The 23,965-nt window shown below is 38.0% G+C and overlaps 1 protein-coding gene across 1 annotated transcript in view; it reads right to left on the reverse strand.

The window, feature by feature from the left end:
- Nucleotides 1–6,900: 6,900 nt before the first annotated feature.
- Nucleotides 6,901–23,965, reverse strand: part of RASSF6 (Ras association domain family member 6) — an 88,081-nt gene continuing 71,016 nt past the window's right edge. The window contains exons 5-11 of the mRNA XM_055587418.1: nucleotides 18,978–19,075; nucleotides 17,391–17,575; nucleotides 13,465–13,566; nucleotides 12,791–12,842; nucleotides 7,262–7,380; nucleotides 7,073–7,170; nucleotides 6,901–6,976 (exon numbers count right to left, since the gene is read on the reverse strand). Coding sequence (XP_055443393.1) covers nucleotides 6,901–6,976; nucleotides 7,073–7,170; nucleotides 7,262–7,380; nucleotides 12,791–12,842; nucleotides 13,465–13,566; nucleotides 17,391–17,575; nucleotides 18,978–19,075 — 730 coding nt within the window. The remainder of the gene's footprint in view (nucleotides 6,977–7,072; nucleotides 7,171–7,261; nucleotides 7,381–12,790; nucleotides 12,843–13,464; nucleotides 13,567–17,390; nucleotides 17,576–18,977; nucleotides 19,076–23,965) is intronic.

A 23,965-nucleotide genomic window follows, 5' to 3' on the forward strand; every position in this document is an offset into this window, starting at 1 on the left:
GAGAAGACTCTATATATGGACATCACCAGATGGTCAGTACCGAAATCAGATTGATTATATTCTTTGCAGCCAAAGATGGAGAAGCTCTATACAGTCAACAAAAACAAGACCAGGAGCTGATTGTGGCTCAGATCATGAACTCCTTATTACTGAAATTGAAGAAAGTGACAGATGACACCACCCTTATGGCAGAAAGTGAAGAGGAACTAAAAAGCCTCTTGATGAAGGTGAAAGAGGAGAGTGAAAAAGTTGGCTTAAAGCTCAACATTCAGAAAACGAAGATCATGGCATCCGGTCCGATCACTTCATGGGAAATAGATGGGGAAACAGTGGAAACAGTGTCAGACTTTATTTTTCTGGGCTCCAAAATCACTTCAGATGGTGACTGCAGCCATGAAATTAAAAGACGCTTACTCCTTGGAAGGAAAGTTATGACCAACCTAGATAGCATATTCAAAAGCAGAGACATTACTTTGCCAACAAAGGTCTGTCTAGTCAAGGCTATGGTTTTTCCTGTGGTCATGTATGGATGTGAGAGTTGGACTGTGAAGTAGGCTGAGCGCCGAAGAATTGATGCTTTTGAACTGAGGTGTTGGAGAAGACTCTTGAGAGTCCCTTGGATTGCAAGGAGATCCAACCAGCCCATTCTGAAGGAGATCAGCCCTGGAATTTCCTTGGAAGGAATGATGCTGAAGCTGAAACTCCAGTACTTTGGCCACCTCATACGAGGAGTTGACTCATTGGAAAAGACTCTGATGCTAGGAGGGATTGGGGGCAGGAGGAGAAGGGGACGCCAGAGGATGAGATGGCTGGATGGCATCACTGACTCAATGGACATGAGTCTGAGTGAACTCCAGGAGTTGGTGATGGACAGGGAGGCCTGGCGTGCTGGGATTCATGGGGTTGCAAAGAGTCGGACACGGCTGAGCGACTGAATTGAACTGAACTACCCCTTTGGAAGGAAAGTTATGACCAACCTAGACAGCATATTAAAAAGAAGAGACATTACTTTGCCAACAAAGTTCCGTCTGTCATGGCTATGGTTTTTCCAGTGGTCATGTATGCATGTGAGAGTTGGACTATAAAGAAAGCTGAGTGCTGAAGAATTGATGATTTTGAATTGTGGTGTTGGAGAAGATTCTTGAGAGTCCCTTGGACTGCAAGGAGATCCTACCAGTCCATCCTAAAGGAAATCAGTCCTGAGTGTTCATTGGAAGGACTGATGCTGAAGCTGAAACTCCAATGCTTTGGCCACCTGATGCAAAGAGCTGACTCATTTGAAAAGACCCTGATGCTGGGAAAGATTGAGGCAGGAGGAGAAGGGGACGACAGAGGATGAGATGGTTGGATGGCATCACCGACTCAATGGACGTGGGTTTTTCGTGGACTCCGGGAGTTGGTGATGGACAGGGAGGCCTGGCATGCTGCGGTTCATGGGGTCACAAAGAGTCGGACACTACTGAGCGACTGAACTGAACTGATATACTCTTGTGGTTAATAGTGCGGATTCTGGAGCCGTAGACCCAAGGATTCTAGAGCCTTGGTCTTCTACTAAAGAGTTTAGCAAACCTCCTAGCCTCTCCACGACTTACTTTCCTCATCTTTACAGTTGGATTTAAAGGTTAATTTCCTCCTGGAAGTGTAATGAACGTTAAATGAGTTGAACTATGGAAGGCACTTAAAATAGTGGTGACAGATGCTAAGTGAGGTTAGTTTGAACAATATGAAATTGTTGCCTTTGTAGGCCAAATATGGACAGTTTCAAATGTCTCGGTCTAATAGATTAGCTGTTATTTAGAAGACAAATGGATGCCATTGAAGGGTTTTGCCCTCTTGAATTGCATCCTATTCCTTTCTTTCCTTTCACATGTAGATATCTCAGTATAATAGATACATCTGCTGTCTTTTCCACCTCATCAACTGCCTTACCAATGTAGTTCTTTCTCCTTCAGTGCTTGAAGCCATGTGGAACAACCCTAAACAAAGTTCCATAGTAACACTGCCTAACTGTATATTTCATACTGCCAAGAGATAAAAAAATACACCACCATATTGGAGAATAACCATTTGAAAAGTTTCTGTATATTTTTAGCTACTAGATCAGATTTGTGAAAAAGGAAGCATACTTACAGAGGATTTTATAAAAATATTTTAGACAGTTTATTCACTCATTCTTTTATTCATTCATTAATTTATTCAGTTCTTTGATTGAGCATATCCTATACAAAGGACACAATATTAAACACAGCAAACTACAGAGATGAATGTGACAGGACCTCTACCATTAAGAAGTTTAACATTATCTAGAACTGAATTTGAACTAATATGTAACTGGTAGTGAAATATTTGGACCATTTAAAACAGATGAATAGTTCTGTTACAAAAGCTTATATTCTTGTATGACAGAAAGATGTCTCTGAAATGAACAGATTTTTGTCTCTGAAATTATATCAGTTATCTATTGTTATGTAACAACTTATCCTAAAATGTAGCAGGATATTACAACAAACATTTTGTATCTCACACATTTTCTGAGGATCAGGAATCCAGGAGTGGTTTAGCTGGTTTTTTCTTTTTGTTTTGGCTCAGGTCTCTCACGAGGTTGTAGGCAAGCTCTTAGACAGGGCTGCAGTCATCTGAAAGCTTGACTAGGGTGAGTTGATGGCCCACTCACACGGCTGTGGACTGTGGAGGGGGCACCTCAATTCCTTGCTGGCTTTTGGCAGAAGGACTTGGTTCCTGTCATATAGGCCTTTCCCCAGGGCTACTCTGGTTGTGGCAGTTGGCATCCCCAAAGCAAGAAATCCAAGAGAAGAAGCAAGGAGGACACCGCAGTGACTTTTACGACCCAGTCTCCCCAAGCGACAGCCTGGCACTTCTGCTCTCCTCTGTTCCTTAAAAGTGAGTCACTAAGTCCAGCTCATTGGCAAGGTGAGGAGGATTAGACTGTCTCTTGAAAGGTGGAGTATCAAAGCCTTCACAGACATATTCAAAACTACCACTGCAGTGATGTTAATGTCTCACTTGATAGTTTATTTGGCTTTTTTTGCATCTAGTAGAACTCTGTGATTGCATGTACTTGCTACTTTTTTGTTGGTAACTTTTTAATCATACATTTTCTATTTCCTGGTTTAAAAAGTAATACATGTTCATTATAGATTATTTAATAAGATAAACAAATATGAAAAATATGAATCACCCATACCTTATGCTACAAACCAGATATAACCACATTTAACATGCTTTTGGTTTGTAGTATATATTACTACATACATACATGTATATATACAGTAATAGTATATATTCATATAAAAACATCTATATTATCTTATAGATAGTACACTTTTGGATATTTGTATCTATATTCTTATCTTAATATAAGGAGAATTTACTCTTATAATTAAAATTTATTAGAAAACAATTCTAAGAGCTGCATTGCTGCTGAGTCACTTCAGTCGTGTCCAACTCTGTGCGACCCCATAGACGGCAGCCCACCAGGCTCCCCCGTCCCTGGGATTCTCCAGGCAAGAACACTGGAGTGGGTTGCCATTTCCTTCTCCAATGCATTAAAGTGAAAAGTCAAAGTGAAGTCGCTCAGAAGAGCTGCATTACATTCTGTTTTTCCTTCTTTAATTTTTTTTCTTATTTTTGAACATTAGGCTATTTACTTCCTTTTATCACAATAAATAATAGTCATCTTTACATAGTGTCTATGTACATCTGATTATTTTCGTATAAGATCCGACAAGTAAAATTATAGGGTGAACTTACTACTAAATTTGCTCTCAAGGAAAGTTATATTCATTTGTATCTCTTTTGTTGTTTAGTCGCTAAGTCATGTCCGACTCTTTTTATGACCCCACAGACTGTAGCCCACCAGATTCCTCTGTCCATGGAATTTTCCAGGCAAGAATACTGGAGTGGGTTGCCATTTCCGTCTCCAGGGGATCTTCCCAACCCAAAGATCAAACCCAGGTCTCCTGCATTAGCAGGCAGATTTTTTGCCACTGAGCCATGAGGGAAGGCCAGTAGTCTGAGCACAGTACATCTCACTGTAATTTGTTGAGTATTTAATATTATCATTTTTTCATCTTTTTAATAGACCAATTTCACTTTCTTACTTTGCATTTTGTTGACATACCAGTTATTTTATTGCCTCTCTGTTATAAATTCATTTTTTGTTGTTGGCTCTGTGAAACTGGACCTGGAAACCATTATTTAATTTATTTTCAGGCTGGGCTTTACTGGGGCCCCAGCTGCAGCAGGAGAGAGCATTTTACGCTTCCTTTGCAGCCTACGTGATATCATGCTTCGCCAGTAGAGGGCGCTGGAGAAGCACTGCAGGAGGAAGCAGGTCTTTCCTGATTCGTAGGGGCTGGCATGCCAGGTTCCCGGGAAGCTGACTTTCTTCCTCCTGGGCTCCTCCCAGAATGGTTTCTTCAGCGCTAGTTGCCTGTGGGTTGCAGCTTTCTTTAGCATTTGCTCCCGCAACCCCTTTTGTAGCTCTTGATTTGGTTTGTGGTGGCACAGCCTGGAGCCCCTTACAGTCCTGTGCTCTAACTCAGATCATTACTCTCCACACCTCACCTTGGTGCTCGCTCCCAGAGAGTGCTCTGTGGGGCTGAGCATCTAGTAAGCCACTTGCCCCATCTCTGTCCCATGCAGCCTTAAAGATGCCACAGCCCACCCACGGCATACATAGAGTTGTACTAGGTTCCTGCAGAGATGGTTCCCGCAGCTCACAGTCCCAGCAGCACTGGCAGCAGCGTCCCTGGCTTCATCCGGGTGCCTACCCCTCAGCCTCAGCATACCTGTTCTCCAGACTTTTTTTCCTGCAGCCCTCCAGACACGGACACTGTGATCTGGCCTTGCGCCCGCAGAGAAGCCCCTGTGCTCGCTTGCCCACTGGATCCACACTCCAGAGGGTTGTTCTTGCTTATCCTATGCCTATGGCCCTGCTGTGTCCTGGGAGCAGAGGACGTTTCCTTTATGCAATGGGCTGCAGCCACACCTTCTTCAGTGCATTTCAACTCCTTACTCCAAGCTTTTCCGTAGTTGGGTATTCTTCCTCAGACTAGGGTACCCTTTAGAGTTCCCTTTCCATTTTTATAGTTACTCTCCTATTTTCACAGCTAAATAGTTCTTTATATTAAATTATAACCCCCATTTAAATGACTGTGTGATTTCTGTCTCCTCATTAGACCCAGACTAATACCACCAATCACTATTAAGATACAACTTTTCCCACACACTTAGTAGCTATTTGCATTTTCTCTTCTGCAATTTTACTTTTCAGACCATGTCTTACTTATTATTATTATTTTTTTTTTCCATTTTGTAGACTTTCAAGATATTAAAGATAAATCTTTTGTCATGTTTATGGCAGATACTTGAGACTACTTTAAATAAGTATACTGAGTTTTAACCACTACATTTGCTTTATTTTAGTGAGTTGAGACCTTCTTATTAACTCATAGATAAAAGGATAAAGATGCGAGCCACTGTCTTATTCAATAAAGGAGATTTCCTAGGACTGGAAAGTTCATAGCACACTTTTACTTTCATCCAGTTTGGGATTTGGTGACATTGGGAAGTAATACTTTGTCTTAAACATGTTTCATATTTTGATAACTGATCTTCCAACTGGGTTTACTATACTCAACCTTATCCTGTAGTATGTGTAATACAATCAGTTTAATCCAGTGCTTATTCAGTTCAGTTCAGTCACTCAGTTGTGTCCGACTTCTTGCGACCCCATGGACTGCAGCACGCCAGGCCTCCCTGTCCATCACCAACTCCTGGAGTTTACTCAAATTCATGTCCATTGAGTTGGTGAGTCCATTGAGTCCCATATTTATGAGGAATGCAAATAGTAGTAGAATGAACTAGTAGTAGAACTAGTAGTAGAATGGAAAAAGCTGCATAAGTCTCCATTTTAATACAGAGTTCATAAGTAAAATCGCAGGTGATATTTGTGGCATTCACAGTGCTTTTTGAGACTGGTGAAGTGGACTTGAAGGACCCTGAGCCCTGTCTTGTAGAATGAGTTATTTTGGAGAAAAAGAACAGAGCTCGAGATTTCCTGCCCAACTTCAGATCCCACAGCTTCGCCTTATCTTCTGTATTCATTCAGCAACAAACGGTTATCATGGATCAAGTATTAGCATAGCTGATGAAATACATTAAATCTCTGTGATATGTTTGTTTGGAAAAATAAAGAAAACTAGTTCAATTGACTTAAGAAAAATCTTAAGAACACTTTTGAAATTCATCAGTAGAACAGAGGGGGGGAAAAAAAGAAGGGCTCGGGTTGAGAGAATTATGATTTGGATTTCTTAACAGAGTCCATAACGTTTTCTGTCCTAAAGGACAGGTAGCTCTGATGTTATAGATAGTTCAAAGGATGGAAAGACACTCCTAGGTTTTATGAAAAGGCTAGAGTTTAAGAAACTGTGAGATACCATCACCATCAGATTTCTTGGTGGGATAATAATGGGCTGATATTATATTTCAAGAGCTGGAAGCTATTACTTCTGAATCATTTCTGAGAGCTAGTTGATGATAGGTCTCTTGACAGTTGAAGTTAAATAAGCTTAAGCTACATGGTATCTTAAGATACCATTTAAATTCAAGTTCACTGAGTGTTTTACTCTAAAAACTATTTGGAATACATAGTATCCGAGCTTATTTTAGTTACTGAAACTAAATTCAAGTTTCTTTCAGTCCAACTGTGAATCCGACCTAACCTCTTCACTTCAGAGAGAGACAAGCCGTACATTCAATTTCCTATAGATTCACGTTCACATATTTTTTTTTAATGCAAGTATAGAATTTATGCACTGAAATAGTACTAAAACCTTCTAATTTTGTTGAAGTGTCTTAGCAATAGGACTTGTAATGCTAAACTGTTGTCTCTGTTTTTATTACCCGTTTACTTTGAAGATATTTCAGTATGATTGCCTTTTCTGTACTGAATCTGAAAATAAAGAGAAAGAGTATTAACCATTGGACACATTTTGTGCATTGAACCTACTAAGGAACCAAGCACCCAATGTGCAAGCTCTTGACTTACTTTGCTACTGTCCTTTGGATTTCTCTTTTTTCTTCTTCATTTAATCTTTGAAGGATGGATTCCAGGAGAGAAAAATGAAAGTTAATATACTGAGCCACCTGAAAGAAAAAACAAAAAGGTAGAGCATTTGTGCGAGAGGTACTGGGACAGGAGAGCTCAAAGACAGATTCAGGGCAATGGCATCCATACATCACTGCTAATTTCTTCTGCATCTTTATCCATGAGGAAAATGCGAGCATTTGTTTTGGACGGTCCCTGTAGGAGTCTATGCAGCAGCGGAATGTCTGTCTTCTTTAGCCGTTTCTGCTCTGCAAATGAAAATAAGAATCAGCTACAGTCAGGAGGCCATCCTAGAGAAAAAAAGGAACATAATTTGTCCATTCATTTGGCTTCTTCTACTTACTTTGTAAAACCTATAAAGAAGAGGAGTTGTTTTACTCACTCGAAAAAGCAAGTTGAAATTAAAACCTTTAAGTGAACTAAAAATAGACTTTCTCTTGCTATCCTTTGGGATTTGACTTGCCTTTGGTTTCGATATTCAGACAAATCTGCCATCCCATTTATGCCTTTGCAAAACCTAAAAACATTCATTCAATAAATATTTATTGATCTTTCCTAGTTCCATTAATGTAATTCTATCCTTCTAGTAGCTCAGATCCAAAACTTTGTAATTATCTTCAATTCTTCATTTCCCTCTCACCCCACATCCAATCTTTGGATTTTCTTTAAAAATATATTCTGAATTGTTATTTACATTAGGAGTATTTTTTATTATTTCATTCATCTATTGGCTTCATCCATTCAGCCATAATAATGACATGAGAAAGAAAATAACTTTCAATTTGGTATATTCCAAGAACTTCAAATTTCCAAAAGTTATAAACACTTCTTCCACAAAATATTTTTTGCCTAAGTAGTTTCACATCTGTGATTTCATCTTTATCAGAATGAAGCATGAACAGGACACAGTGCCCTTACAATCATTTTCTTTCCTCCTTCCTTCCTCAAACAATTTTTGAGTTCTTACTATGTACCAGGCCTTGTTCTGTGTGCTGGGCACACTATAGAAGAAAGCAGGGTAAAATCACTTCTCTCAGGGACCTTACACTCATGGAGAGGATGGTGATAAGGAAGATACAGCAATAAAACTTATCATATATAGTGATAAGTATTCAGGGGGAAAATTACTCAAGGAAGGGGGTAGAAAGTGTGCATGTGTGTACATATGTGTATGCAAGTGAAAGGTTTTAAATTATTGATAGAATGGCTGAGGGAGGCCGCACCGAAGATGTAATATTTGAGCAAAGACCTGAAGGAGATGAGAGAGGAATCGTGAAGCTATTTAGGGGAAGTGTGTGTCAAAAGAATAAGTAAGTAAATTGAGTACCCATGAAGTCAGTGCATGCCTAAAGATGTCGAAGAGCGCCTAGGGAACAAGGTGGCTGGTATGCAGATGAGGAGAGGGCTATTAAATGATGAAGAGAAGAGGTGATGGGACCAGAACAAAGATTTTGACTTTGCTGTGAGAAGGGAAACCATTGGAGGATCTGAGAAGAGGTGCGACACAGTCTGACTTACATGGTTAAAGAACTGCCTGCTTTGTTGAAGTAGACTGATGGGAAAAAGGTAGACCAGTTAGTCCCCTCTCTGTTAATCATGTGTTTTTTTGGGCTTTTACAAGCCCCAAGGGTCAGAACTGTTCTTGTCCCCTGGACTGGACTTCTCCAGGAAAAAAATGCAAGACAGGGTCCAGAACTTAGAAGCCCAGCTTCCCCACAACTAATGATATGATTCATTACCATGTCCACAGAGTCAGTGTTTGCTGCTTCAATTCCTCTATGATTTCTGAAGCAATGGGGAAGCTTGATAATTCAGCTCCTCTCATTAACCCACCAGAATCCTCTTTTTAAAAAATTAATTAATTTATTTTAATTGAAGGCAATATTGTGGTGGTTTTTGCCATACATAGACATGAATCAGCCATGGGTGTACATGTTCCCCCATCCTGAACCCCCTTCCCACATCACATCCCACCCCATCCCATCCCTCTGGGCTGTCCCAGTGCACCAGCTTTGAGTGCCCTATTTCATGCATCAAACTTGGACTGGTCATCTATTTCACATATGGCAATATACATGTTTCAATGCTATTCTCTCAAATCATCCCACCCTCTCCTTCTCCTACAGAGTCCAAAAGTCTGTTCTTTATATCTTTGTCTCTTTTGCTGTCTTGCATATAGAGTCATCATTACCATCTTTTAAAATTCCATATATATGTGCTAACATACTGTATTGGTGTTTTTCTTTCTGGCTTACTTCACTCTGTATAATAGGCTCCAGTTTCATCCACCTCATTAGAACTGATTCAAATGCATTCTTTTTAATAGCTGAGTAATATTCCATCATGTATATGTACCACAGCTTTCTTATCCATTCATCTGCTGATGAACATCTAGGTTGCTTCCATGTTCTAGCTACTGTAAATAGTGCTGTGATGAATACTAGGGTACAAGAGTCTCTTTCAAGTCTGGTTTCCTCAGTGTGGATGCCCAGCAGTGGGATTGCTGGGTCGTATGGCAGAACCCTCTTTTGAACTTTACATCTTATGTTAACTTGGGTTTGCATCCTCAATTTGTTTTCTGCTTGATAAGATAAAACAATGTTTCTTATTTCATGGTCACCTGGGATAACTATTAGAAATATGTATTCCCAGACTGTCCTCAGATCTGGAGGGGCTTGAGAATTTGTATTTTAAATGAACTCTTCAGGTCTTTCTGAAGTGTGCCTCAATTTGAGAAACACTGTTACAGATCATGGGCTTAGCAGATAAAAGGTCTTAAAAGTACACTAATCTATTTTCCATATTACTACCCAAACAGGTGCTCTATGCTCCATTCTTTTCCCTATTCTTTAAGCATTCTTAGCCCAAGGGAAAAAAAGTTAACTACGTGAGCTCATAGATGTGTTGATTATCTTGATCAAGGCAATCAGTCCACAGTGTAATGTATATTAAATCATGTTGTACACTTTAAATATATTCAATTATATTTGTCAATTATCCTAATTATTCATCAGTAAAGTTAAAAACCCTTATACACTGTTGTAATTATGAGGAAAAGCACAAGGCAGAAAGTAAAAATTCCCGGGAATCCCAGAACTCTGAGATAAGCAGCATTTGAAAGGACACCCCTCCATATGTCTCTTTAGGTACACACACAGACAATACATAAAAGTGGTCATATCACACTTGCTATTTTTATTGTACACATTTTAAAATATTAAAGTTTATTTTTTGCTTTTTTTCTTTTATGCTTTTTCTTCTTCCCATTGTCTTTTCTGTATCTCCCCAGTCCCCTAACCAAGCAATCAATGTTAATGGCTTGGTATTTATCTTTCCATACCTTTCTCCCTAATCATATACTCATATAAACCACATATTTAAATAGGGATTTATAATTCTTTTAAAAAAATGAAGTCATACTCTATACATTTATAGGCATGTTGCATTTTTAATAAATATGTATTGTAAAGTTCTCTCATTCAACTGGTACAGATCTAACTCATTTCATTATAGCTGCATATTAATCATGTATTAAATCATTCTTCTATGATGGGTAACTTTGCCTTTAGCTTTCTATCATTATAAATAACCTTGCATATAAATCTGTAGATAATAGTGCTTTGATTTTTGTGAAACAGATTCTCACCAGTGGATTTGCTGGGCTAAGGAATGTGTATACTGTAGATTTTTAATAAATATTGCTAAAACGAGTTCCAAGAGAGTAGGAGTCAGATCTTCACCAGAATTGCATGAACATACTCTTTTACTCTTATCCATGCCAGCCAGTAGGTGGAATCAGATAAAAGATAACACGGCATTGTGGGTTGAATATACATGTCCTTGACCTTTGCATTTCCTTTAATACTTGCATTCCCTTAAGTTTTAGACTTTCCTAAAAATATTTACAGGTTGTTATTCTCTGAACTGCTTTATCATACTTCTTTGTATTTTTATTGGACTGGTTGCCTTTTCATTATCACTTTGCAAGAACTTTTTGATACTGTAGGTATTAATCTTTCATCTGATAGTCTTCATAATCTTTTGTTTGTATCTTTTGCATTTTATACAGTCCAGCATTTTAATCTTGTAGTTTTCTCCTAAACAACCAGAATGAATACACACATACACTCAGAACTTTCAAAAATTTATATATATATATATATATTTCTTATATTTAAGCTTTCAGTTTATAAGGACCTCAATTTTATATATGTTTGGATATACAATTTCCATTTTCTTATAGTTGTTCTGGATCAAAATGTATTATTTTATTTATTCAACTTCTGGCTCAAGCGATCAGACACTTAAATTACAACCTGAGCCATTTCTATAATTTAACTTCAAACTTTTTCGGTTTTAATGATGGCCATTCTGGCTGGTGTGAGGTGATATCTTATTGTAGTTTTGATTTGCATTTGTTTAATAATTAACGATGTTGAACATCTTTTCATGTGCCTATTGGTTGTCTGTATGTCTTCTTTGGAGGAATGTCTGTTTAGGTCCTCTTCCCATTTTTTGAGTGGGCTGTTTGTTTTGCTGATGTTAAGTATCATGCTGCTGCATGAGCTGTGTGCAATTTTGGGAGGCTAATCTTGTATCATTCACATCATTTGCAAACATTTTCTCCCAATCAGTGGGCTATAGTTTTGTTTTGTTTATTGTTTCCTTTGCTGTGAAAAAACTTTTGAGTTTAAGTAGGTCCCATTGTTTATTTTTGTTTTTATTTCCAATATTCTGGGAGATAGATTGAAAAAGATATTGCTGTGATTTATGTCAGAGAGTGCTCTGCCTATGTTTTCCTCTAGGAGTTTTATAGTATGCAATCTCACATTTAGGTCTTAAATCCATTTTGAGCTTACTTTTGTATATGGAGTTAAAGAATGATCTAACTTTCTTCTTTTTTCTTTTTTTTTTTTTTTACATTTAACTGTCCCTTTTCCCCAGCACCATTTGTTGAAGAGACTGTCTCCAACATTGTGTAGTCTTGCCTCCTTTGTCATAGATTAATTGACAATAGGTGCAAGGGTTTATTTCTGGGGTTTCTATTTTAAGGCTTTAAAAATTTCATTTCAATATTGCCTTAGGGTTTCTCTAATCCATCTTTTACTCTTTGCTCCTAGCACCCCACACACAGTCTCTTCCCAAGGTCCTGATGCTAACTTACCCACCACATAGTTCTGCACATTTTTCCCTACTGAGGAAGAGGGAACACTCCTACAATGTGTCAGGAAGAGGTAATGTTAAGAAAGAGGTAACACTGAGATCAGGGAGTAATGGTGTGTAATGATGACTCTAGTAAAAGCTGGAATGATAAGGGGAAGTGAAAAGAAAGGAGTGCAAAGATCAACAACTGAAATGTCTGCAGTTCCTGGGAATCTTCCACCTATTCTCCAGGGCTCTTTGATCACCATTCAGATAGTTTACTGCCTGGCCAACAAGCAAAGTCTTTTGTGTTAAGCTCTTCTAGGATCCCTTATTCTTAGGTTGTCTTCCTTTGAAACTGTGAAGGATGAATAATGTAAAACACTCCACCTCTCTTCTTTCTTTCTTCCCTCCCTCCTTTTCTTCCACAGAAAGAGGTAAACTGCTTTTCTGCCTTATTAATGGGCAGGAAATGACAACACATGCAGTCACATAAGAATAACCAAGTTTTCTTACCTCCTGTTGCAAAAATAATGTACAGTGCAAAATCCTGGGCACTGTTTTCAATCTGTCAATGGAAAAAAAAGAACAGACATGAATTCTTTGTTAGTGTTTTCTAAGCCAACCAGATCCAGATTACGTATCTGTTTCTTCACTTTAATTTTTCACTTTCCTATGTAAAATCTTCTCTGCTCCCAGGGGATAAGGTAATTTCTCAGTGCAGTTACTAAAAGATGTTATATAGTTGTCTTTTGGTATCTGCTGTGGATACCAAAATCCACATATACTCTAGTCCCTGAGTTGGCCTTTTGTACTCCCGGGACTGCATTCATGGACTCAACCAACCATGTATTGTAAACAGTAATATATGCATCGAAGAAAAAAATCCATGTATATGAATATATATGGCTGAGTCCCTTTGCTGTTTACCTGAAACTATCACAACATTGTTAATTGGCTATATCCCAATACAAAATAAAAAGTTAACAAAAAATCCATATTTAAATAGACCCATGGCGTTCAAACAGGTGTTTTTCAAGAGTCAACTATACATAGGAAAGAATTTTTTGGAACTGAATATTTAATTTAGATATACATGCTTTTATATCTTTTTCAGAAAAATCCATTTATGTGTTTACAATTAAATTATACACAAGATATTTATAGTTCAATTCACTGATAAAGATTACCTTAAATTTTTGGAGAATTTGCTTTATTACTTCTTCAGTTCTCATATTACTGTTTACTCTGACCTTAGTTTCTGATCCAAAGGCTGGAGTGAAAATTGATGTCTAGAAGAAAAAAAAAGATTTTTGTAATTTTAAGGACATATGTGACAAACTAACAAGGGTCTGTCTCTTGAATGTGGCCTTCCTTTGCACAAAAAATCCAAGATCATGAGTTTAAAATTTTGTTTTCTTATTTTTACTTTCTTTGTTTTGGTTGTTGAGTACTAGGTATGCCTTTAAGCTGCTTTATATTGTTTCTAGAGTAAGTTAGGTAAAATGTCGTTTGAGAATGTTTGAAATATTTTCATTAGATAATCATACTATTCTTTACTGTAATTTAAGATTTCAAAATTCCCTCCTGTTTGGGAGTAATTGTTCTAAATTGTTTTTATTTGAACCATATGAAATCATTCCTTTTCAGTTGGTCAGAAATGGTCCAATGTTGGCAATTTCATGTGATTTAGCTTATATCTCAACTGAGGATTTGGGTAAAAGTGCTGCTAACTGACCATTTAGAACAATGTTTCTCACAAGTTGCTCTAATCAATAGTCGGCCCTTTAGATAAAATTTGGTAAACAGCTGCCATGATCCAATAAATCTGATACATCTCTCTTGGGGATTAGTAAGGCACCATAAAAACTATAAGAAACATATAACCATACATTTTTTACTCATAATTTTATTCCTATTTTAAAATAAAATCCTGAGAGAGATGAAAAAATTAAATGGAAAATTCCAGAAATAATTCACACATTTTAAATTGTGTGCTGTTCTTTTTTTTTTAAGTCTTTTTTTTTTAATATGGACCACTTTTAAAGCCTTTATTGACTTTGTTACAATATTATTTCTGTTTTCTGTTTTTTCCTTTTTTGCAGCAGGCATGTGGGATCTTAGATACTTGACTAGGGATCAAACCCACACCCCCTGCATTGGAAGGCGAAGTCTTAACCACTGGACTGCCAGGGAAGTCCCTGTGTGGCAATTAGAAAGTGTGTTGAAAGTGTTAGTTGCTCAGTAGTGTCCAACTCTGCAATTCCATGGACTGTAGCCCACCAGGGTCCTCTGTCCATGGGATTCTCCAGGCAAGAATACTGGAGTAGGTTGCTGTTCCCTTCTGTAGGGGGTCTTCCTGACCCAGTGATTGAACCTGGATCTCCTGCATTTCAGGCAGATTCTTTACCATCTGAGCCACCAGGGAAGCCATTCTGAGTAGCATGATGAAATCTTGCACCATCCTACTCCACCCTGCCAATATCCCCAACCACTGACAATGTCTGCTTCTGACAGATATCTATCAACTTCATCACAGCCTGATGGTCCAGGATCATCTGAAGCAGATGATCCTCCTTCTGATATATTGTCAGAAGGTCATTAGTAGCCTAATGCTGCATCACAATGCCTATGTCATTTACCTCACTTTATCTTATCACATCATAGGCATTTTATCATCTCCTGCCCTTATAAAATTGAATACAGTACTACAAGATATTTTGAAAGAGAGGGAGGAAAAGACCACATCCACATAACGTTTTTATACTATATTATTATAATTATTCTGCTTTATTGTTAGATATTGTTGTTAATCTCTTATTTTACCTAATTTATAAGTTAACCTTTATCATAGGTATGTATGTATAGGAAAGAACATAGTATATATAGAATTCAGTACTATCCTTGGTTTGAGGCATCCACTGGGGGTCTTGGAACGTATTCCCTTGGGACTATGTATCACAATCTAAGCCTCTAATAAGTGTGTTATTCAATATTGGCATTATCAAGAGCTTTCATGATATAAAAACATATCTTACAACTATTTCAACTTAAATTCCTAGATGCCCATCATTGCATACCCATTGATAGGGTGCTTTGGGTTTTGGGGTTTCATTTTCTGCTAGTTATTACACTGTAGTGAATGACATTTGTATGAAATATCTTTAGTGTCACGTGATCTCTTTCGATCAACAGCAATGACACTAATGTAAACTGAGTTCTTCTTTTGTGCAGACACTATGCTAGGTGCTAAATTCACCTCATTCCACTTAATGCCGTGAACAGCCTTGTAAAGAAGGAAGGATGAAAGCGAAGGGATTGAGATTTTTCATTTGCTCAGCAAGAATTTGCAATCAAGTCATCAAACTGCAAAGACCAAGAATTTTAATTATGATGCTGTGCTGCCAACCTAGTGCCAATTTCATTCTTAGCACTGAGGACCAATCTGGAAGCTGCTCATTTGGAAACAGGCGGCTTTCACAGCCTTTCTTAACACAAACCACCCTACATGTGCTGATGACATACAGCATAATTCTGCAGAGAAGGAACCAGGCCTACTGGGAGTTGCATATCTGTAGGGGACTGTCAATACTATTTTGGCCAGTGAGGAAATTCTTGAGACAGAAAAATATCTAATTTGAACCAAAAAATCACAAGGGAGATTTCTCCCCACCAGTCTCCAAAGAGACATATGAATAGCCTTCCAAGGGAGGAAGAAGGAAAAAGGTAGAAAGCCTTCTAAGGAAAAAGCTTATGATGAATGAATTCATATTTTGTATGAAAGAGCTTAAAATGGAGCCTCACATAGAGTGGTTTTATTTATTAAATGAATGGATGAATGATTGCTAAAATACATGACATAAAAAATTTGAGTTCTAGGAAAAAATGATCTATTTCCTACCTTTAGCCAAGTTAAATATCTTATAAATATTACAGAAAGGCACATATAAGTTCAACACATATTAAGGGAAAAAATCAGAATACAAATTATATAAACTATAATTGCTACTGCTGCTAAGTCGCTTCAGTCGTGTCCGACTCTGTGCGACCCCATAGACGGCAGCCCATCAGGCTCCCCCGTCCCTGGGATTCTCCAGGCAAGAATACTGGAGTGGGGTGCCATTGCCTTCTCCGAAACTATAATTGCACTTGTGTAAAAAGTGATATGTATATTATATGTGTAAGACCTGGAATTAGAAATTTAACTAATCAGAATAAATAGGGCTATAGCTGACTTAATCCTTTTATTTCAAATTTAATGTTTGAATGTACTTTGAACCAATATCTTTTGTAGCACTTACATGATTCTAATGACATTTATGGATGTATTGGTTTCTTTGCCCAAGCGCTGAGCTCCATGCTGACACAGGCACCAGCTGAGCCATTTGTATATCTCCAGTGTGTATCATAGGGTCTGCCACTTAGGGTTGACCAATCATGCTGGTTAAGAACTTGGGTTCTGGCATCAGACAAAGCTGGATTTGAGTTCAGAGTTGGTACTTAAAAGCAGTGTGACCTGTGACAAATTGTGTAACCTCTGTGAATTTCTGTGAATCTGAGGTGATCAAAGCAGTCAGTCAATCCTGAAATCACCCTGAATATTCATTGAAAGGGCTGATGCTGAAGCTCCAACACTTTGGCCACCTGATGTGAAGAGCCAACTCATTGGAAAAGACCCTGATGATGAGAAAGATTGAAGGCAGGAGGAGAAGGGGATGACAGAGGATAAGATGGTTGGATGGCATCCCTGACTCAGTAAACGTGAATTTGAGCAAACTCTGGGAGATGGTGAAGGACAGGGAAACCTGGAGGGCTGCAGTCCATGGGGTTGCAAAGAGTTGGACGTGACTGGTGACTGAACAACAACTGTGAACCTCAGTTAACTCATATGTAACATAGGGAAAATAATAGTATCTACTTCATATAGTTATGTTTTAGTGAGTAATGAGATAAGCCAGCAAAACAATTTCATGCCAAATAAACAGAGAGTACCCAGTAATAATAGCAGTAGTATATCTGATAGTATTGTAAGTTTGAATTGTAAATTCAATTCAGTGATATTGTTAGCACAATAGACAGCATTCTTTCAAATGACATTAATGGAATTGTAACTCACTTCATGGTTATAAAAGTGTCCATTAATAGAGGCCCTATGCTTCTGTCTGTCTTTTCTGTCCATCATCGGAGGCTTCACCCTTTTCCTCACGAGGGTTGCTTCACTCATAGTTCTGTAGAGTAATGGAGATTCAGGCTCTTCGTTTGCATGAGGCTTCAGAGTGCTACTGTGATAAGATAAATAGTCTGGGAAGAATAAAGGTTATAAACCCATATAATTTAGCTGCTCATCTCTTTGCATCATGGATGGATTAGTATTAATAAGAAATTATGTGGCTAAGCAATGAACTAAAATTCTTTTAAACAGAAAATAGCAATGATCTTGTTTAAGAATAGGGACATCTGGTGACACTTGTGTTCCATTTTACCTTGGAATTTTAATTTAATTGTAGTTAGAGTATAAGCAAGTGATGTTTCATCTTTCTCTAGCACTGGTGCTAAATACAAATAGATTTTTATTATATCTTTGGTGTCAAGATATTGGGATTCCCCTGTGTTGAAATGAGTGTTGTCAATGGATTAATTATTAATATAAGGATCCTCATATAAAAGATGCCAAAAGGCCATAAGACAAAAATAAGGAAGTCCTGGTAGAGGCATCATGTTTGTTATAGAATATGAGTTGTTAAAGGACAGTAGAGGGGATGGATTGAGAATGCTTTGAAAAAAATTAGTTACACATTGGAAGTTGCTGGTAGCTTCATGAAGATAATACCAGCATGATACCCTTGTTCAATCTGAAATCAGCTTGGTAATATCACCATTCCAGAAATGTGAACCCCACTCCAGTCTCAGTCATCAGCTCCTCCTTGGATCTCTATATACCACATAAAAATGAAAAATGCATGTAAAATACAAAATATCATGCCTGTCTCAGTAAATGACAGAAAACTAATAGTATTACATCATTGTTGTTATGATTACTGATGTCACAAGTCATAGGAGCTGGCATTTTCCATTGGTTTGTCAAATTTGATATGAACTCATCTGATGTTTAAGGAGATTTCTCTCTTTTTTTAAACTTGTTATTTTATATTGGAATATAGGCAATTAACAATGTTGTGACAGTTTCAGGTACACAGCAGAGCAACTCAGCCATATAAATGCTTAAAGCAACCCTATCAATTATAGCAAACCCAGCATATCTGCCTCTGAGAAGCCATGTCATATTAAGTATTAACTAAAATGTTTAGCTTCTCAAAAGATGTAGAATTCAACCTGAAGGGCTTGGTCTTAACATAAAAAACTACTGAGTGTTATAAATGATCCTAATCCTTGGGGGGGAATACTGAACAATTTTATGTATGAAAAACTTTATTCAAACCATTCATTCTCCCTTATCTAATAAAGCTAAGTGACTTAATACATTTTTTTAAAATAATGCTTTTATATAGCAAAGTAAGGTTCTTAAACATTATAGAGCACTGTAGTGATTTAAGTTGGTATGCTCCTAAGATATATTTTTTAAATATAAAATAAGAGTTTAATAAGTAATGATATATAAAATGTTATATTTTAGAAAAACATTTAGGATTCATGCATTATATTAGCTAAAAAAGTCTCCTCATAATAAGAGTTTGATACTGACCTTCCTGGGAACCTGTTCCTCCAGTCACTGGAATCTGATCCCTGTCCAAGTCACTAATGCGATAAAGATCATCAAATTGTCCCCAGCGTGTCATTCCCCTGAAAAGTAATAAATTGTGTAAGTGATATCAATTATATTGATCAAAAGGCCTATCATAGTTTCCAGATTTACAGTATTAATACAGTACCATGGGCCTCTGTGGGTAGACACACCAGCCTAAATTATAACAATCTTTATATTATTAAAACTATATCTATACCAGAGTAGTCAACATACATTTTAATTAATTCTTGTACTGATTCTTAGCATGTTTTGACACAATATTTTAGTTACATACTGAAACACAGAATTATATAGATTCTGTAAAATGTACGGAATATGTAGAAACCAACAGAATCCATTCTTATACAGATACCTCACTATGCTCTTCAGTGAATTTAGATACAAAAGTGTTTATTCTAATTTGCATTGAGCTCCCATTGTATTCAAAGCATTTTAAGGTAAAGTGATTCCAGTATAATAAGATACAAAACCTATCTTAAAGAAGACCCTTGAGCACTACAAAGAATTCAATTTATAAAGCAGGAAAATCTCTGGGAAAGACTCCTTTTCTGGGACATCATGATTTATAAAGTGTACTATTAATTTTCAATGCATTCTAATGCCCAGAAAAAAATAAAACTGGGCAACTGCTTATCTTTACCAGTTGGACCAAAGCTCATTTTTTATTTTCTTTCTGGCTTTAAATAAGTTACTTTTTTTCTCTGTGCATTAGTGTTCTCACCTGTAAAATGGGGATGAACACAGGGTGAGGTAGGATAGGACTGTTGAGAAGATGAAATGAGTTAATTTATGTAAAACCCTTGAAAAAGTGCCCAACACACAGTAAGAACTCAAAATATGTGTTAAAAAAACGACCGTGGTTGTCTTCATCTTCATTGTCATCCTCATCACAGTCCCCATCATCTATGCATATTTCATGGTGGGTCTGGAGCCATTAGGGATCCAAGGTATTCCTAGATCTCTCTAGGTTAATAGATAACTATCATATCTGGGACTAGTCTTAGCTCTTACTAAGAGTCTCTTCCAATGTCTGTTTTCCTTATGGCCAAAAAATATTAACCCGAAGGGAGTTTGTGACATTAATTCTACCCACATGTCACTGGTAGCAACAACAACACAACATGCTTATTCATACTAATGGTGGTAAATATGAATAAACATGATCCTTTTCTTCTGTGACCTTTGAATTCCTTTTAAGTCTTTTACAACTTCTATATCGAGTCTCACAATAATAGCCTTGTGACATAGATAAGATAATCCTAATATACTGGTTTATTAATTTTCCATTAAGCTCTACCATCCAGAATATAGCCAGTCAAAACAAATGTCCTAGAAGTTCAATAACTTTACTTAGTAACTTTAACTCAAATGAGAACAATTCCAGCCCTGACTCAGACCCTAGTTATTCTTCCTTTTACTTTTTTTAAGTTGAAGTATAGCGACTTCACTTTCACTTTTCACTTTCATGCACTGGAGAAGGAAATGGCAACCCACTCCAGTGTTCTTGCCTGGAGAATCCCAGGGATGGCAGAGCCTGGTGGGCTGCCGTCTATGGGGTCGCACAGGGTCGGGCATGACTGAAGCGACTTAGTAGCAGCAGCAGCAGCATAGTTGATTTACAATGTTTTAAGTGTACATCAAAGTGGTTAAGATATATGTATGTATATGTATATATATTTCTTTCTCAGATTCTTTTCCATTATAGATTGTTAGATGATATGAATATAATTCCCTGGGCTATATGGTAGGTCCTTGTTTATCTATTTTACATGCAATAGTGTGTATCTGTTAATCCCAAACTCCTAATTTATCCCTCCCTGCACTATTCCATTTGGTAGCCATAAGTTTGTTTTATGCGTCTGTTTCTGTTCCAGAAATAACTTCACTTGCATCATTTTTAAGATTTCACATGTAAATGATATTTGTGATATTTGCCTTTGACTTCATGCAGTGTGATATTCTTCAAGTCCATCCATGTTGCTGTAAGTGAAATTATTTCATTCTTTTTATGGCTGAATAATATTCCATTGTATGTATATATATACTACATCATCTTTATTCATTCGTCAATGGACATTTAGGTTGCTTCCAGGTCTTGGCTATTGTAAATAGTGTTGCTCTGAACACTGGGGTGCATGCATCTTTTCAAATTATTGTTTTCATCTTTTCCAGATATATGCTCAGAAGTGGGATTGCAGGATCATACAGAGGCTCTATTTTTATTTTTTTAAGGAACCTCCATACTGTTCTCCATAGTGGCTGTACCAATTTACATTCCCACCAGCAGTATAGGAAGGTTCCCTTTTCTAGTTATTCTTTTGATAGACAAAATTATCAATGTATAGAAGATTAATTAAAAAAAGGCAGATGTGATTATCATAGAAAGAGTGTTGAAAGGGAACGTGTTAGTCACTCAGTTGTGTCCGACTCTTTGAGACCCCATGGACAGTCGCCTGCCAGGCTCCTCTGCCTATGGAATTCTCTGGGCGAGAATACTGGAGTGGGTTAATCATGGGAAAAAAAAAAAACCAGAATAACAGTGAAAATAGAAACTAAAAAGTCAAAGCAACCCAATGCTGTCTCCCATGTGGGAAGACGAGAGAGCCCAAACATGCCAGACCAGTGATGTGCTATAAACTCTTGGTAGTCCTGCCCAACTTGACACCTGTCCTCACCTTCTCTCAGCTCAGTGAGGAATGTTCCTCCACGCAAATGTAGAGGAACAAACATGGCTTAATATAGCCCATGTTTGGCCCCTTTTCTTCCTTACCATCTTAGCAAAAACAAGCGCCTCCACCCCCAAATTACCACCCCCCAGCCTACCCCCTTTCAGCTCTGGACTATGTAATTGGAAGTGTCTCCGTATACAGGTGTGCACACGACCAAGCTTGAATGCAGTGACCCAAAGTGTTCTAAAGAAAACTGGTGGAACTTTATGTAACATCAAATAGTTTAAGTTGCCCAAGCATGGGCATGTCAGCCTTATTCCAACCAAGTTTCAGGATATATACCATTAGCAAATTTAAACTGTGGGGAAGTATTCTCATGAGCTGCAAAATAAAAAGGAGGTCAACATTTGATAGACAAATTGAAGGTGGTCACTTCTCTACCCACATGGTAAGAAAGGAAAAACACTATTGATGTTATTCAAATGGACATCTGTCCAGTTTCTGCTCTTAATGCCATTCTGCCATGACTTGTCCAAAGCATGTCAAAGCAGACTTTGGAAAGACATTGAAAACAGAAAGGGAAACCGGTGCCAGCAAACATAACCTCAGTAAGGTTGATTTTACAAAAAATTTCCAAAACAAAATACTTGGACCAGTTATAGATATCAAAGTACTGCCCACGGAAGTGTTTCCATAAAGGATCACAAGTGGTCACAGCTCAAACTGATTTATTTTAAACTGTTACCACTCCCATTAAGCTGATTCAGTGTGACTCATTTCAAAGATAATGTAAACAAAGTAGCTTGATTCTCTCCAAAGGTGAGTTGAAAGAAAAGATTATAGCCCTCCTGCAGCTGAGTACACAACTTCCACGTCTTTTGTACCACATCCAACCGCTGGAGATATTAAGTCTGTGAACCTGAGCGAACAGAGGTGTAAGTTCTGCCCACAGAAGTCCAGTATGGGGAAGAGAGCAATAAAAATTCTTAGGCAGTGATTAGTGATAGTCCATTTCCTTACACAATTTCATTCAAGGCTCAAAATTTAATGGCAACCCACTCCAGTACTCTTGCCTGGAAAATCCCATGGATGCAGGAGCCTGGTAGGCTGCAGTCCATGGGGTCACTAAGGGTCAGACACGACTGAAGCGACTTCACTTTCACTTTTCACTTTCGTGCATTGGAGAAGGAAATGGCAGCCCATTCCAGTACTCTTGCCTGGAGAATCCCAGGGATGGGGGACCCTGGTGGGCTGCCGTCTATGGGATCGCACAGAGTCGGATACGACTGAAGCGACTTAGCAGCTTAGCAGCAGCAGCAGCAAAGAAGGCTTCAGCAATACGTGAACCGTGAACTTCCAGATGTTCAAGGTGGTTTTAGAAAAGGCAGAGGAACCAGAGATCAAATTGCCAACATCTGCTGGATCATGGAAAAAGCAAGAGAGTTCCAGAAAAACATCTATTTCTGCTTTATTGATTATGCCAAAGCCTTTGACTGTGTGGATCACAATAAACTGTGGAAAATAAACTGAAAGAGATGGGAATACCAGACCACCTGACCTGCCTCTTGAGAAACCTATATGCAGGTCAGGAAGCAACAGTTAGAACTGGACATGGAACAACAGACTGGTTCCAAATAGGAAAAGGAGTAGGTCAAGGCTGTATATTATCACCCTGCTTATTTAACTTACATGCAGAGTACATCATGAGAAATGCTGGGCTGCATGAAGCACAAGCTGGAATCAAGATTGCCGGGAGAAATATCAATAACCTCAGATACGCAGATGACACCACCCTTATGGCAGAAAGTGAAGAGGAACTAAAGAGCCTCTTGATGAAAGTGAAAGAGGAGAGTGAAAAAGTTGGCTTAAAGCTCAACATTCAGAAAACTAAGATCATGGCATCTGGTCCCATCACTTCATGGGAAATAGATGGGGAAACAGTGTCAGACTTTATTTTTTGGGGCTCCAAAATCACTTCAGATGTTGACTGCAGCCATGAAATTAAAAGACGCTTACTCCTTGGAAGGAAAGTTAGGACCAACCTAGATAGCATATTCAAAAGCAGAGACATTACTTTGCCAACAAAGGTCTGTCTAGTCAAGGCTATGGTTTTTCCAGTGGTCATGTATGGATGTGAGAGTTGGACTGTGAAGAAAGCTGAGTGCAGAAGAATTGATGCTTTTGAACTGTGGTGTTGGAGAAGACTCTTGAGAGTCCCTTGGACTGCAAGGAGAGCCAACCAGTCCATCCTAAAGG

The sequence above is a fragment of the Bubalus kerabau genome, chromosome 7, assembly GCF_029407905.1.
Source record: "Bubalus kerabau isolate K-KA32 ecotype Philippines breed swamp buffalo chromosome 7, PCC_UOA_SB_1v2, whole genome shotgun sequence".
Classification (NCBI taxonomy): Eukaryota; Metazoa; Chordata; class Mammalia; order Artiodactyla; family Bovidae; genus Bubalus; species Bubalus kerabau.